The sequence below is a fragment of the Orcinus orca genome, chromosome 14 (genome assembly GCF_937001465.1).
Source record: "Orcinus orca chromosome 14, mOrcOrc1.1, whole genome shotgun sequence".
NCBI lineage: Eukaryota > Metazoa > Chordata > Mammalia > Artiodactyla > Delphinidae > Orcinus > Orcinus orca.
This window is the reverse complement of record NC_064572.1, coordinates 57,365,620-57,381,775: the sequence shown is the minus strand read 5'-3', so window position 1 is coordinate 57,381,775 and position 16,156 is coordinate 57,365,620. Positions and strand designations below refer to the sequence as shown.

Here is a 16,156-nt window from a genome sequence, read left to right as displayed (position 1 = left end):
CAACCTGGTGCTCCAGATGAGCTTGGTTAAGAGACCCCGTGAGAGATACAGCAGGGTTCAGCCTGGGTGCTTTGCTAAGGAATCAGGCAGGTAGAAGAAGATCAGCTGTTGCAACCCCAGGCTTAGAGCTCCCATTGGTCTGGCCCACGTTAAGTGTCAATAAATATTGCTTGAAACAACACATTGAGATTCATCCATCAGCTCCTTTAGACCAAAGGTGGCAAGTTGGGCAGTTTTCCTTGGCACAGTTTCCTTGTCATTGACCCTTAATGTCCCTGCCTCCTGGGCCCACGGCCACTTTTATAAGCTGTTACTTGCTACCTCTTATCAGTATTCTGCTTGACAAAACTCACCCCCTTCCCCAAATTTATCGATACTTCTGAAACTCTCCCTTATACCACCTACACCTACACCTTGCACTGGTCACTGAGGATCAGAAAGAGAGCCCCAAGGCCCTGCAAAGTTAAAGAAACATCCATCAGTGGATGGGTTGAATTATAGTTCAGTACACTATAATTTATATTCTTCAACTTTCCCTGTAGGGCGGTTTTGCCCCAAGGCTACTAAGTTGGGGGTGGGGGGTGGGAGCTGAGGCTGCAGAGTGCTCTAAACAGTGTTGCTAAGTTACTTCTCGCCACCTCTTTGTGCTTGAGGGCACAGGGGAAGTAGGAAAGGGCTGGGGAAGGGCAGAATTCTCAGCTTCACTGTTACGCCAGGCTCATGGGGCTCTGGGGCAGGTGAGCAGATGGTAGGGGCGCCCCGTGGATTTTGACCTACAAAGTGGTCCAGGGAGCTGCTCCATCTCGAGTGGCTTGCCCACAGTGTGAGCCCACTCTGTTAGGAGTTGTGCTGGCCAGAAACACCACTTATTATCTTAGAGCTCAGAGCCTCCAGGGTGAGGGTCCTGTCAGGGCTTCTGCGGGTGACTGTGAGTTCTGTGTGGGGAAATCCAGGGAGATCTAATGGAACCCTGGCCGTGTGGAGGTGTGCAGGGCAGAGCCAGCCCGGCCAGAGGCAGTATCCCCGCCTTTCTGCAGCACCTCTTGACGTGCCTTCGTTCTTTTCGGCAGTAACAGGCAGCTCTGGCTTAAATACTGTTTGTATTTTCTGGGCCCTGACTTAGGCCCCAAATTACGTTTCATATTTTTGCTCCTTCCCTTCTCTGATATCCTAGATGGTTTACAAAGAAGTTACGCTGTATATGGAAGGTCTGATTAATACAAATAACTTCCTACTTTGTAATTTTCATGCAGTAATTTAAACCAAACCTCAAATTTCCACAGCATTTCTGAACCATGGATAGTTCAGGGGGCTTAGTTGTGGGTAGTTAAGGGGACTCCTGACAAGTGACAAAAGTCCCTCAAGCCCCTCTCTACCAAAGTGACAGCAGACTAAGGTAGGGAAGTTTTTCAAATTGAAATGCCCAGGCAGAATCTCCGGAAGATGGGGCCCAGATATAAATATAAATATATATAAATATAAATATATATATATATATATATATATATAAAAGCTCTTTGGGTGATCCAATTTGCAGCTAAGGTTGCAAATCAGTATTTTAGAAAGTCTTTCAAAAAAAGATTGACACTCAGGTGTTTCTAATGAAATCCTATGGGAGGTTTCAATTGTACTATGTCAAAAATTTCTTTAACTAAAATGGAGATTTTGTAATAGTGCGATATCCCAAGGTATTTTTTTTTATTGAAGTATAGTTGATTTACAGTGTTGTGTTAATTTTTGCTGTACAGCAAAGTGATTCAGTTATGTATATATATATTCATTTTAATATTCTTTTCCATTATGGTTTATCATAGGATACTGAATATAGTTCTCTGTGCTATACAGTAGGACATATATTTATGTCATTTATCCATTCCATATATAATAGTTTATATCTGCTAAACCCAATCTCCCACTCCTTCATCTCCCAACCCCCTACCCCTTGGCAACCACGTCTGTTCTCTATGTCCATGAGTCTGTTTCTGTTTCGTAGATAGGTTCATTTGTGTCATATTTTACATTCCGCATATAAGTGATATCATATCGTATTTGTCTTTCTTTTTCTGACTTACTTCACTTAGTATGATAATCTCTAGTTGCATCCATGTTGTTGCAAATGGCATTATTTCGGGGTCTTTTTATGGTTGAGTAGTATTCCTTTGTATATATATGTACCACATCTTCTTTATCCATTCATCTGTTGATGGACATTTAGGTTGTTTCCATGTCTTGGCTATTGTGATTAGTGCTGCTATGAACATAGGGGAGCATGTATCTTTTTGGATTAGAGTTTTTTCTGGATATATGCCCAGGAGTGGGATTGCTGGATCATATGGCAATTCTATTTTTAGTTTTCTGAGGAACCTCTATACTGTTTTCCATAGTGCCTCTACCAACTTACTTTCTCACCAACAGTGTAGGAGGGTTCCCTTTTCTCCACATCCTCTCCAGCATTTATTATTTGTAGAGTTTTTAATGATGGCCATTCTGACCAGTGTGAGGTGGTACTTCATTGTAGTTTTGATTTGCATTTCTCTGATAATTAGCAAATTTGAGCATCTTTTCATGTGCCTATTGGCCATTTGTATTTCTTCTTTGGAAATGTCTATTTGGGTCTTCTGCCCATTTTTCGATTGGGTTGTTTGCTTTTTTGTTGAGTTGTATGAGCTGTTTGTATATTTTGTAAATTAGGCCCTTGTCAATTGCATCATTTACAGATATTTTTCTCCCATTCTGTAGGTTGTCTTTTCTTTTTTCTTTCTTTCTTTTCTTTTTATGGTTTCCTTTGGTGTGCAAAAGCTTGTAAAGCTTTGATTAGGTCCCATTTGTTTATTTTCATTTTTATTTCTGTTGCCTTGGGAGACTGACCTAAGAAAACATTGGTATGATTTATGTCAGAGAATGTTTTGTCTACGATCTGCTCTTTTTCTTTTGCCCATGCTGTGTGGCTTGCAGGATCTTAGTTCCCTGACCAGGGATCAAACCCATGCCCCTTGCAATGGAAGCATGGAGTACTAACCACTGGGATTCCAGGGAATTCCCTAGGATCTCTTCTAGGAGTTTTATGGTGTCATGTCTTATATTTAAGTCTTTAAACTATTTTGAGTTTATTTTTGTGTATGGGGAGAGGGTGTGTTCTAACTTCATCGATTTACATGCGGCCATCCAACTTTCCCAACACCATTTGATGAAGAGACTTCTTCCCATTGTATATTCTTGCCTCCTGTGTCAAAGATTAATTGACCAAAGGTATGTGAGTTTATTTCTGGGCTCTCTATTCTGTTCCATTGATCCATGTCTGTTTTTGTGCCAATACCATGCTGTTTTGATTACTGTAGCTTTGTAGTATTGTCTGAAGTCTGGGAGGGTTATGCCTCCTGCTTTGTTCTTTTTCTTCAGGATTGCTTTGGCAATTCTGAGTCTTCTATGGTTCCATATAAATTTTATGATTATTCTAGTTCTGTGAAAAGTGTCCTGGGTAATTTGATAGGGATTGCATTAAATCTGTAGGTTGCTTTGCATAGTATGGACATTTTAACAATATTAATTCTTCCAACCCAACAGCATGGGATATCTTTCCATTTCTTTGAATCATCTTCAATTTCCTTTATTAATGTTGGGTTTTTTAAAATAAATTATTTTTTATTTATTTTTGGCTGTGTTGGGTGTTCATTGATGCATGCGGGCTTTCCCTAGTTGCAACAAGCAGGGGCTACTCTTCGTTGCGGTGCACGGGCTTCTCATTGCGGTGGCTTCTCTTGTTGTGGAGCACAGGCTCTAGAAGTGTGGGCTTCAGTAGTTATGGCACGTGGACTCTGTAGCTGTGGCTCACAGGCTCTAGAGTGCAGGCTCAGTAGTTGTGGCACACGGGCTTAATTGTTCCGTGGCATGTGAGATCTTCCTGGACCCGGGCTTGAACCTGTGTCCCCTGAGTTGGCAGGTGGATTCTTAACCACTGCACCACCAGGGAAGTCCCTATTAATGTTTAATAGTTCTCAGCATATAAGTCTTTCATCTCCTTGGTCAGGTTTATTCTTAAGCATTTTATCTTGGGGGGTGCGATTTTGAAAAGTATTGTTTTTTACATTCCCTTTCTGAGATGTCATTCTCAGTGTAAAAAAATGCAACCGATTTCTGTATGTTAATCTTATATCCTGCTACCTTGCTGAATTTGTTTGTCAGTTCTGGTAGTTTTTGTGTGGAGTCCTTAGGGTTGTCTATATATAGAATAATGTCATCTGCATATAATAACAATTTTACCTCTTCCCTTCCAATTTGGATACCTTTTATTTCTTTTTCTTCTCTGATTGCTATGGCTAGGACTTCAAATACTGTGTTGAATAGAAGAGGTGAGAGTGGGCATCCTTGTCTTGTTCCAGATTTTAGTGGGAAGGCTTTCAGCATTTCACTGTTGAGTATTATATTGGCTGTGGGTTTGTCATAAATAGCTTTTATTATGGTGAGATATGTTCCCTCTATACCCACTTTGGCAAGAGTTTTTTTATCGTGAATGGATGTTGAATTTTGTCAAATGCTTTTTCTGCATCTATTGAGATGATCATGTGGTTTTTGTCTTTTCTTTTGTTTATGTGGTATATCACATTGATTAATTTGCATATGTTGAACCATCCATGTGAACTTGGGATGAATCCCACTTGGTTGTGGTGTTTGATCTTTTTTATGTGTTGTTGGATTTGGTTTGCTAATACATTGTTGAGAATTTTTGCATCTATATGCATCAAAGATATTGGCCTGTAATTTTCTTTTTTGGTGGTATCTTTGTCTGGTTTTGGTGTCAGGGTGGTGTTGGCTTTATAGAATGTCTTTGGGGGTATCCTCTCCTCTTCAGTTTTTTGGATGAGTTTGAGAAGGATTGGTATAAGTTCTTCTTTGTATGTTTGGTAGAATTCACCTGTGAAGCCCTCTTGGACTTCACAGGGACTTCACACTTTGTAGGGAGTTATTTTTAAATTACAGATTCTATTTCACCTCTAGTGATCTGTTCAAATTATCTATTTCTTCTTGATACAGTTTTGGTGGGCTGTATGTTTCTAGAAACTTGTCCATTTCTTCTGGGTTGTTGAATTTGTTGGCATATAATTGTTCATAGTATTCCCTTATGGTTTTTTGTATTTCTGCAGTATTGGTTGTTATGTCTCCTTTTCCATTTCTTATTTTATTTGAGTTCTCTCTCTTTTCTTCTTGGTGAGCCTGGCCAGAGGTGTGTCAATCTTGTTTACCCTTTCAAAGAATCAGCTCTTGGTTTTATTGATTTTTTTCTATTGTTATTTTAATCTCTGTTTTAGGGATCTTAGGCTAGGGAGTGCAGAGTGATGGCACTGACTGCCTATGCAGGTCTCTCTCCATTCTAGCTGCTGCAAACCAGTTGCTGCATTCCCCTCTGAGGCTCCAAAGCTCCTCCTCTGTCCCAGCTGATCTCTTCACTGGTGAAGGGACTTCCCAGGGTGCAGGAACATTGCCTCTTTCACAGCTCCCTGCCAAGGGTGCAGGTCCCATCCCAATTCCTTTCTCACTTTCATTTTTTTTCTTTTGTGCTACCTGGTTACATGGAGATTTTCTTGCCCTTTCTGAGGTCTAAGGTCTTCTGCCAGCATTCAGTAGATATTCTGCTAAAATTGTTCCATATGTAGATGTATTTCTGATGCATTTGTGGGAGGCAGTGAGCTTCATGTCCTACTCCTCCACCATCTTGATCTCTCTCCCCAAGGTTCTTTGAGACAGGGGTCCCCAACCCCCAGGCCACAGACCAGTACCGGGCCGCACAGCAGGAGGTGAGCGGCAGGTGAGCAAAGCTTCATCTGCTGCTCCCCATTGCTCACATTACCACCTGAACCATCCGTGTCCCCCTCCTGCCCCGTCCGTGGAAAAATTGTCTTCCACAAAACTGGTCCCTGGTACCAAAAAGGTTGGGGACCGCTGCTTTAAGACAGCAAACTGCAGTCACTATCAGATGTTCTTAAAATGGTCCTCAGGAAGTTTAAAATAGAACTACCATATGATCCAGCAATTCACTGCTGGGTATATACCCAAAAGAATTTAAAGCAGGGACTCAAATGGATATCTGTACAGTCATGATCATAGCAGCAGTGTTCACAATAGCCAAAATGTGGAAGCAACCATGAATCCACTGATTTTTTGAATGGATGAACAAAAATGTAGTGTATACACACTGTTAATTAAACAAGGAGACCATTAGATGGTGGTGGCTCTAAAGTCTTGGCAGCCTACGTAAGCAACCAAAACCTAGGCCTGGCAATATCTCAAGATTAAGAAATCAAAAGCAAAGGACAACAAGTCACGAATAGCCAAGTGAACTTTCCCAAATAATGCCACCACTTAAGCTGTAGCCAGTCAAATAATCTCCTTGTCTTCCTTCTGGCTGTACTCTATAAAAAGAGCACTTCCACTTACATGTAGAATCTGAAAATCAAAACAAGTGAATAAACATAACAAAACAGAAACAGACTCACAGATACAGAGAACAAACTGGTGGTTGCCAGAGGGGAGGGGTGTGGGGGGAATGGGTGAAAAGGTGAAGGAGATTAAGAGCTACAAATTTCCAGTTATAAAATAAATGTCACAGGGATGTAATGTACAGCATAGGGAATATAGTCAATAATATTGTAATAACTTTATGGTAATTAGATCATTTTGTAAGGTATAAAAATCTCAAATCACTAGGTTGTACACTGGAAACTAATAAAATATTGTAAGTTAATTATATGTCAATAAAAAAATTTAAAAATACAAAATAAATTTTAAAAAGAAAGGAACAATGTTTGATCTCTATTTCAGAAAAATAAGTGTACCTAATTTCATTTATTTTTAAATCTGACAGTAAAAGTCTTTTTTTTTTCAATTGAAATATAGTTCATTTACAGTGTTGTGTTAGTTTCTGGTGAACAGCAAAGTGATTCAGTTATACATATACATATCTTTTTCTTATTCTTTTCCATTATGGTTTATTATAGGATATTGAATATAGTTCCCTGTGCTATACAGTAGGACCTTGTTGTTTATCTATTTTGTATATAGTAGTTTGTATATGCTTATCTCAAACTCCTAACTTATCCCCCCTCCCCTTTCCCCTTTGGTAACCATAAGTTTGTTTTCTATGTCTGTGAGTCTGTTTCTGCTTTGTAAATAAGTTCATTTGTATCATATTTTAGATGCCACATATAAGTGTTATCATATGATATTTGTCTTTCTCTTTTTGACTTGCTTCACTTAGTATGCTAATCTCTAGTTGCATCCATGTTGCTGCAAATGGCGTTATTTCATTCTTTTTTATGGCTGAGTAGTAGTATTTTATGGCTATGGTGTATATATGTACCACATCTTTATCCATTCATCCGTTGATGGACACTTAGGTTGCTCATGTCTTGGCTATTGTAAACGGTGCTGCTGTGAACATTGGTGTGCGTGTATCGTTTTGAATTAGAGTTTTCTCCGGATATATGACAGAGTGGGATTGCTGGATCATAAGGCAACTCTTTTTTTTAGTTTTTTGAGGAATCTCCATACTGTTTTCCATAATGGGCGTACTAATTTACATTCCCTCCAACAGTGTAGGAGGGTTCCCTTTTCTCTATACCCTCTTTGGCATTTACTATTTGTAGAGTTTTTAATGATAGCCATTTTGACCAGTGTGAGGTGATATGTCATGGTAGTTTTGATTTGCATTTCTCTGATAATTAGCAATTCGAGCATCTTTTCATGTGCCTATTGGCCATCTGTATGTCTTCTTTGGAGAAATGTCTATTTAGGTCTTCTGCCCATTTTTTGATTGGGTTGTTCGCTTTTTTTTGTTATTGAGTTGTATGAACTGTTTGTATAGTTTGGAAATTAAGCCCTTGTCAGTTGCATTACTTGCAGATATTTTCTCCCAGTCTATAGGTTGTCTTTTTGTTTTGTTTATGGTTTCCTTTGCTGTAAGCTTGTAAGTTTAATTAGGTCTCATTTGTTTATTTTTGCTTTTATTTCTATTGCCTTGGGAGACTGACCTAAGAAAATGTTGCTAGGATTTATGTCAGAGGATGTTTTGCATATGTTCTTTTCTAGAAGTGTTATGGTGTCATTTCTTATATTTAAGTCCTTAAGCCATTTTGAGTTTATTTTTGTGTATGGTGTGAGGATGTGTTCTAACTTCATTGATTTACATATGGCTGTCCAGCTTTCCCAACACCACTTGCTGAAGAGACTCTGACAGTAAAAGTCATTTTTTTTCCCTTAATAAATTTATTTTTGGCTGCGTTGGGTCTTCGTTGCTGCGCGTGGGCTCTTCGCTAGTTGTGGCAAGCAGGGGCTACTCTTTGTTGCAGTGCACGGGCTTCTCTTTGTGGTGGCCTCTCTTGTTGCGGAGCATGGGCTCTAAGCGCATGAGCTTCAGTAGTTGTGGCGCGTGGGCTCGGTAGTTGTGGCTCACAGGCTCTAGAGTGCAGGCTCAGTAGTTGTGGCACTCAGGCTTAGCTGCTCCACGCCATATGGGATCTTCTCTGACCAGGGCTTGAACCCGTGTCCCCTACACTGGCAGGCGGGTTCTTAACCACTGCACCACCAGGGAAGTCCTAAAAGTCTTAATTGTTTCTGATTAGAAAATTAATACTTAAAACAATTCAAACTGCTCGAAATGTATAAGTTAGACAGTAAAGTTAGCCATAATCTCTCTACCTTCCCCAACATAACTTCTGTTAACAATTTGATTTATATTCTTCCAGACTTCCTTTGTGCCTATGCCAGTATTAAAATATATATTTAATGGGTTCAGTTACAAATATACCTTTTTTCCATGTTTGTACATATGAATCCACCTAAGCCTTTTTATGAACTTTCATTCCGTTTTATGGATGTAACATAATTTGCTTAACCAGTGGCCTGTTGTTAAACATTTGTATTGTTTTCATTTTTTTCTCTATTTCAATCAACTCTGCAATGAACATCCTGGTACTTCTGTCATTGCCCACTTGTTTGAGTACAGGGGGAACTGCTAGATCCAAGAACATTCTCCACTGGCATTTAACTCAACACTAATTATTACGGTTAGAATTACAACTACTAGAATTCCACATGTAAACAAGAGCAAAAGGAGTTTCTCTGAGCCTTATGTCTGCTCATACTTTGTAGAAATACCAGCGAAGGCGGAAGTACAGCCTGTCTGCTGTGTTCCATTCGGCCACCATGTTGCAAGACGTTGGCGAGGCCATTCAGTTTGAAGTCAGCATTGGGAACTATGGCAACAAGTTTGACACAACCTGTAAGCCTTTGGCGTCAAGCACTCAATACAGCCGTGCCGTGTTTGATGGTAAGACTGACACTGGCCGTTCTCTCCTGTACACATTTACAGTGGGTACACCACAGGACGAGAAGCAGGCAGTGTATTCTCCCTCTGGCAGCCATTATCCCCAGCATATGCTTAGTGGAACGGGAAAGGCTGAATGGGGAGGAGAGGTGGCTGGAGTTCAGGCACCTTCAAGAATGGTCAGACCCTAGAAGCTGCAGACCCTTGGCTGTACTCCAATGCCCCCTCCCATGCCCAACTTTAACAGTTGCTGTGTTTGTAAAGTCACAAGAGGGCAACTAGCTGAACACTGAGCCTCCCCACAAGCAGCTTCTGCCCTGCCAGGCCCCAAATCACTTAGATTGAGTAGTTGGAGTGGATGGAAAATCAAGCTTCTGGTCTTGGCTCAGTTACTTCCCAGCACTATGACCGTAGCCATATCACTTCATTCTAACCCTCAGTTTCTTCATCTTCTCCAGAGTTGCCATGAGGATTAAATAGCTGTATTTGAACAAAGATAAATGAGAAACAGTCCCTGCTTTTAAGGAGCTTACATTGTAGTGTATAAAATAAATCATAATAGAAGGCAGAGTATGAGCGTGCCCTTATAAAGATATCGACAAATGGTTGGAGAGTATAGAGAAGAGAGAGAGAAATTCTGATCAAATGCCCCAACGGTTGTCACCATAGTTTTTACCTAATTTTTGTACAAGTAGTGTTAAAATATAAAATGTGCTAGAAAATGTTGGCTAATAATTCTTAATTACTGTAAGGCTCTTAGTAATATCAAATTCCATGTATCTAGCTAAGGCTTTTAAAAAACCAGAAAATTCTTTTTTCTTGTCCCACTTCCAACAAAAATATTTATTTAGAATAACAGTTTTCAGGGACAACACGTACAGTCTAATCTCCTATGCTCTATTTTCTTCTGCTGTGTTATGTAATTATCAGTGATGCTCAGACACATGGTCCTGAATTACCAAAAGATCCTGAGATCATTGTGCTAGGTTCACTAGGGTCTTGTAGAGATTTTCAAAGCAGGCTAAATGAATAAGAACTTTCTATTTATTCCTCAGTTGCTTAATTAAATAAAATGAAAGAACCAGACCACCCCAAACCACACCCCCAGGCCTATGATTACCCAAGCAGTCCAGTTTGCACATCTTTTCAGTAAACGTGTTGTTTAAGTGTCCAGTGTTCACTGACCCTCAATGTTCTACACCAGGGAACTACTATTACTACTTGCCTTGGGCCCACACAAAGCCAGTTGTCACACTGACTTCATACTGGGAGGATATTAGTCATCGCCTGGATGCAGTGAACATGCTACTAGTCATGGCAGAACGGCTGGTGAGTTTATCTTTTCTGCATTTCCTTTTCATCGAACAGAGTGAATTATGTGTTACTTAGAATGCAGGTTAGGCCACTGTACCACAAGACCTCAATAATGGTAAGCAAGATGAAAGCTATTTCTTTAGTAACAGTTGAGGTAGGTAATCCAAGGCTGGTGTGGAAGTTCAGTGGTGTTAGGGACCCAGGCTTTTTCCCCCTTGTTGCTCTGCTATCGCTAAGGAGTTGTCATAGTCTGCATGGGAGAGGCAGCTCACCACTACCCCCACCCTTCAGCCTGAAGGAAGGGGAAAAGAGGGGGAGAAGATGACACAGGGCTTTTCCTTCAAGGGAAACACTCAGAAGTCACAGGCTTGATTTCTACTCATTTTCCACTGGCCAGAATCCAGTCATACAACCGCCTCTTACTACAAGGGAGTTGGGAAATACAGTCTTAGGCCTGGGCAGGCATATGTCCAGGTGCAAGTTGTCTCACTGTGGAAAAGAGAGGATGGATGTTGAAGTAGGGGGACAACTCACAGTTTCTGCCACAATTTGTATGTGAAGTATGGTGTGGAGAGTGGTTCATTACAGTAGAAACATGCAACCCTTAGAGCTTTGCTATCAGAGCAGTAAGAATCTCTACTGTGGGAAGAAGTGGGCTCAGTGGACTTCCTTGTTTGGAGGTTGGGGGGGTTCCCTCTGGTGGGAACTTGCATAGATGTGATATCTTTGATTATCCTTCTAGTTGACATTGATGAGAAGAAGAACGTGGTTGGGATATTTCTAATTAAGTCAAAGATACTAAGTTATTTCTATCAGGTACTGATAAAAGCCATCTGGTATTAGTGTTTTGATTTCCACATTACATGAATATTAATTTTTCTGAGATCCAACCTGTCAGGGTTGGACCATGACATTTGGGGGTCCTGGAATATACTTGTTCTAAGACCCCATGGCAAAATCTGAAAATATTGTTTTATGTTTTAAAGACAATATTGAAGGAGAGTTATACATTTAACTTAAGCACAATTGTTTACATAATAGAGCTACAATTGATATGCACTGTGGTTGTGGTATTAATTTCCAATCTCCATCTCAAGGGACTTGGTAGAGAATTGGTCACACCTCTATTCTAATTATGTTTTGGGTATTCTTCAGCATTTTTTATCTTTGTTCTTCTCATCAGCTCTCTTCATTGACCAAGCTGTCCTAATTCCATACTAATCTGGATAGGACAGTGGATTTCCATGATCGGACTTTTGGGGATCATGGTGGGCCCTCCATCAGCCTCTCTGTTGGCAGATGCTCAAAGTGATGCAATAATCTGTCCTGAGCTTATCTTGTACTTTCTGTACCCCAACCCTGGAATCACCATTTCTCCAAGGAGCCCTGGTTCCTTTTAGTAGGAATGGAATGTGAAGAACAAAGTCTGGGTATTGGAGTGCTCACCACTACTGAGATGTCATTGCTTCTAGGCCTTCTTAGCAGACAAACTTGCGTGAGAACACACATGTATATACATATGTATGTTTATTTCTATATCTCTCAACATACTGAATGCAATGAGTTTATAAGGATAACCCCAATTCCATTCTAACATCATGGGGTTTATTCTAGTCTTCACTCTTTCTGTATTTACAGCTTCCTTCTCCAACAGTGAGAAACCTGGCTTCCTTTTTCCTCGATATATTTACTCATTAATTTAATCCTAAAATCCATAGGTGAAGTACCGCAAAAAACAAAGCTATTTAGAGTTTGATATGTTTATGTTTCTTTCCTTCAAACTAAGGGAATATAGTAAAAACATTGTGCTCAAAAGTTACTTGGGTTACCTCAGTGTAGTTATGTTATTCATGTGAAATACAGTTAGGTTCACTTTTTTCTGTTTTACATTCCATTTTAGAGTTCCTTCCCCCATCCTTGTTGGTTTTTCTTTTATTTGCTTTTTGAATACTTAAAATTTCCATGGTTTCAAAGGTCAAAGCTATATGAAAATCTTTCTTATTACTTAAATATATGTATCAGTGTTGATTGCATTTTGAAGAAAAATAGTGTTGAGCTATGGTGAGCGTTATTAAATGTAAAAGAAAAAAGCTTTTCATTTTTCTGTTAAGTCTTCTTGTGTATTTTTTCTTGAAAATGAAAGTTTTACCAGGTATAATGCACAATTACCAATTATTTCCTCCCTTTCCAAATTCTTTAGCAATCAAAAATAGAGGCTCTAAAATCAGGGATACAAGGTAAAATTCCCGCAAACCAGTTGGCAGAAATGTGGTTGAAGCTGATCGATGAAGTAATAGAAGACACAAGGTATAGTGATCTTGTTCATACTTTAGAATTCCCAGCCATGCTCGCCTCCCTTAAACTATAAGGCCTGAAGAGTCTCTAGAATTTTCTAGTGTTTGCCTGAAAAATGAATTTGAATCAGTCAAGCTTCTCAAAAGGCTGTCACTGGAAGAGTCTCTGAATCACCAGCAGGAAAAGCTCCACTTTCCGATCTGGTGCCAGTTCTAAAGCAGCTGAGGGAGGCTGAGGTCCCACTCCAGGAAATAGTCCCAGTGCAGCCTCCTGCAGGGGGTGGGGAAGCGGGGAGGGAGCTGATCTGCCTCCCAGCGGTCCTTGTGTGCCCACCACCCCAAGAAAGGTGACTCCTGGCTCCCACAGAAAATGGGATCTGGGGGTGGGGCATTGCTATTACCATTTAGAACAGTGTTGCGAATTCATAAACACAATTTTAGCAGCAGCCTTTTTACTCGCTCTTTTACTGGATGCCTAATGAGTACTCTGGCCAAGCCTCCCTTAGGTGAAGCCAAAAAATTCGACCCAAGCCAGAGAAACTTTCCTAACTGTGACTTAGGGTAACTGCTCAGATCTCAGGGTATTTGTAAATCAAAGGAGGAAGCGATAATTCTAAACTCATTTTAAATGTTGGCCAATAGAGCAGTGGTCAGGGAAGTTCCAAAAGAAAACCATATTCAATACTTCTAACCAGCAGCAGGAACCAGGGCTGTCCAGTACCCCCTACCCCCCACCCCAAGCTCCTAACCCAAAGTCTCCCAGTCTTCTTGTGCCCTCTAGTGGTTTAGCTAGGTAACTGTCATGAGGCTGGGATCAAAGTATTGCTGGGTGCTTGTTTAAATTCAGAGAATTTATATCTGGGTCCCAAGAGGTCATCTCTTCCAGTCCCCTTATTTTATAGATGAGAAAACAGAGGCCCAAGGAGGTAAAATGACCCATCTGAGGCCCAAAGTTGGGTTTATTAGCATAACTTCTTTTCCCGCTACATGTTTCCCACCATCAGCATCTATTTGTTGAAGGTCTTATGTGTGACCTCTGAGCTAGCAGCTTCTGTCTATATTTTTGCCTCAAAGAATCATTTCAGGGACTTAACCCTTCCAATGCATTGCCATAATTACCAATGCAACCAAACAAAGACATTTGGTAATACTTTTCATGTAGAAAATGCCTGTTAATTTTAAGAGATATCTATTTATACTGTTTTTGAATAATCAGTTTTTGAAGAATCCAATTGGGCACTTTTTAATTTTAGGAAATTTGTGTTTAAGGGAAGTCATTTAGGATTTCCTTCATTTAAGAAGCTGGGTAAGGTTCTTCCCTGGTGGTCCAGTGGGTAAGACTCCTTTCTCCCAATGCAAGGGGCCCAGGTTCGATCCCTGGTCAGGGAACTAGATCCCACATGCATGCCGCAACTAAGAGTCCCCATGCCACAACTAAGAAGCCCGCATGCCGCAACTAGGAGTCCACATGCCGCAACTAAGAAGTCCGTATGCCACAACTAAGAAATCCGCATGGCGCCACTAAGAGTCTGCATGCCGCAAGTGAGAAGTCCGCATGCTGCAACTAAAAAGATCCTGCATGCTGCAGCGAAGATCCCAAGTGCCACAACTATGACCTGGTGTGGCCAAATAAGTTAATAAATAAATATTAAAAAAAAAAAAAGCCGGGTAAAATTCTAACCAATGAAAATTCTAGGTAGAAACAGTGTGAGCAGAATTTCCTGGAATAGGTGACATCCTCACCGTGTGGCCCCATCAGCAGCCCTTGTGAGAGGGGGGCCCTGGCAGAAAAAGTCTAATCCTGGCTCCAGCTCAGCTGTTCTAGTGGGAGCTTGACCTACACAAGTGGTTCTTAACGTTTTGGGAGGTAGTGGACCCCTCTGAGTACCTGATGAGGTGATGGCAATGATGATGGCAACATCATTGAGACTTTACTATGCGATAGGCATTGCTCTAAAGGCTCCCCATATATTAATTCATTTACTTCTCACCACAACCCTAAAAAGTAGTTATCCTTTTCCCACATTTGAAGATAGGAAAACAAGAGATTAAGTAATTGGTCAAGATCACAGAACTAGTAAATGGTGGAGCCAGGATTTTTACCCAGATAGTCAGCTCCAAAGCCTGTGTTCTTCATCATGATGTCATCTTCATCATGATGTCACACTGCATGTCAACACAGACCCTTTTCTTCATAAGTTCCAGGGATTCACAGACCTCCAGAGGACCACCCGCAGACTGCCTAGGGGTGCATGGGCCCTAGGTTAAGAGGCCTTCCGCTAAATGATCTCTAAGCACCCTAGGTTAAGAAGCCTTCCGCTAAATGATCTCTAGTGTCCATTCTTCTCCTTCATTTTGTGGGTCTGTACAGTGATCATAGGAGGCAAAAGAAGGGAAGGCCAGTTCCTCCCAACTGCTGCTACTGTTTCCATCTTCTTCCCAGTGACTCCATGGGCCTTGGGTCCAACCCAAGGAATTGCTTTGGAATTTTCATCCCCCTGCATTCCCCATGAGAGTTAGGAGAGTCTGTCTGGCAGGTCTGCTCTTAAAGCTACATACACTCACCCTCAGCTTAAACCTGGTCACACTTTGTGAAGTCTATTAGGAAATGGATGTGGTTTGTGAGATGGAAACCAACCGTAAATGAACTTGACCGTCCTGAAGCCTAGCAAGCTCTTCTGCATATTCTCTGGTTCTTTTTCCTTTTTTAGATACACGTTGCCTCTCATGGAAGGAAAACCTAATGTCACAGTTCTTGATAATCACATCCAAAAGCTGCGATCCAGAGCTCTCTCCCAGATACACGAGGCGGCTGTGAGGATGAGGTCTGAGGCCACAGAGGTGAAGCCCACATTGGCAGAAATCGAGGACTGGCTCGATAAATTAATGCAGCTGACTGAAGAGGTAAGGCTTTTAAACTACACTTGACATGGAGGAGGGATTCTGTAGAAGGGCACCAGGGATAGAGATGGTAGTAGGAAAATCTAGCGCGTTATCTTGCATATTGAGCAGATCGAAAGCATGGTGAACTCAAGGCATTACTGGGCTGAGGTGCTAATGGATGCATCATTGAGGTCAGGGCAGAAGAAGAATTTTGAGTTGGTTGTCCTAGACAAGTCTTCATAGTGGACAAATCATTACCAGTGTCATGGTACAATCAGAATATTCCAGTTAGAGTGATATAGTAGCAGATCTGTGTAGTACTTTTGTTTGGGATTGGGAAGACCTG

General features: G+C 40.9%; 1 protein-coding gene across 6 annotated transcripts in view; it reads left to right on the top strand.

The window, feature by feature from the left end:
• MYOF (myoferlin) overlaps nucleotides 1-16,156 on the top strand; it is a 155,567-nt gene that overhangs the window by 77,941 nt on the left and 61,470 nt on the right. For all 6 annotated transcript variants that reach the window (XM_049696671.1, XM_004279410.3, XM_049696672.1 and 3 more), the window contains 4 exons: nucleotides 9,145-9,322; nucleotides 10,524-10,648; nucleotides 12,834-12,940; nucleotides 15,639-15,831. In XM_049696671.1, coding sequence (XP_049552628.1) covers nucleotides 9,145-9,322; nucleotides 10,524-10,648; nucleotides 12,834-12,940; nucleotides 15,639-15,831 — 603 coding nt within the window. The remainder of the gene's footprint in view (nucleotides 1-9,144; nucleotides 9,323-10,523; nucleotides 10,649-12,833; nucleotides 12,941-15,638; nucleotides 15,832-16,156) is intronic.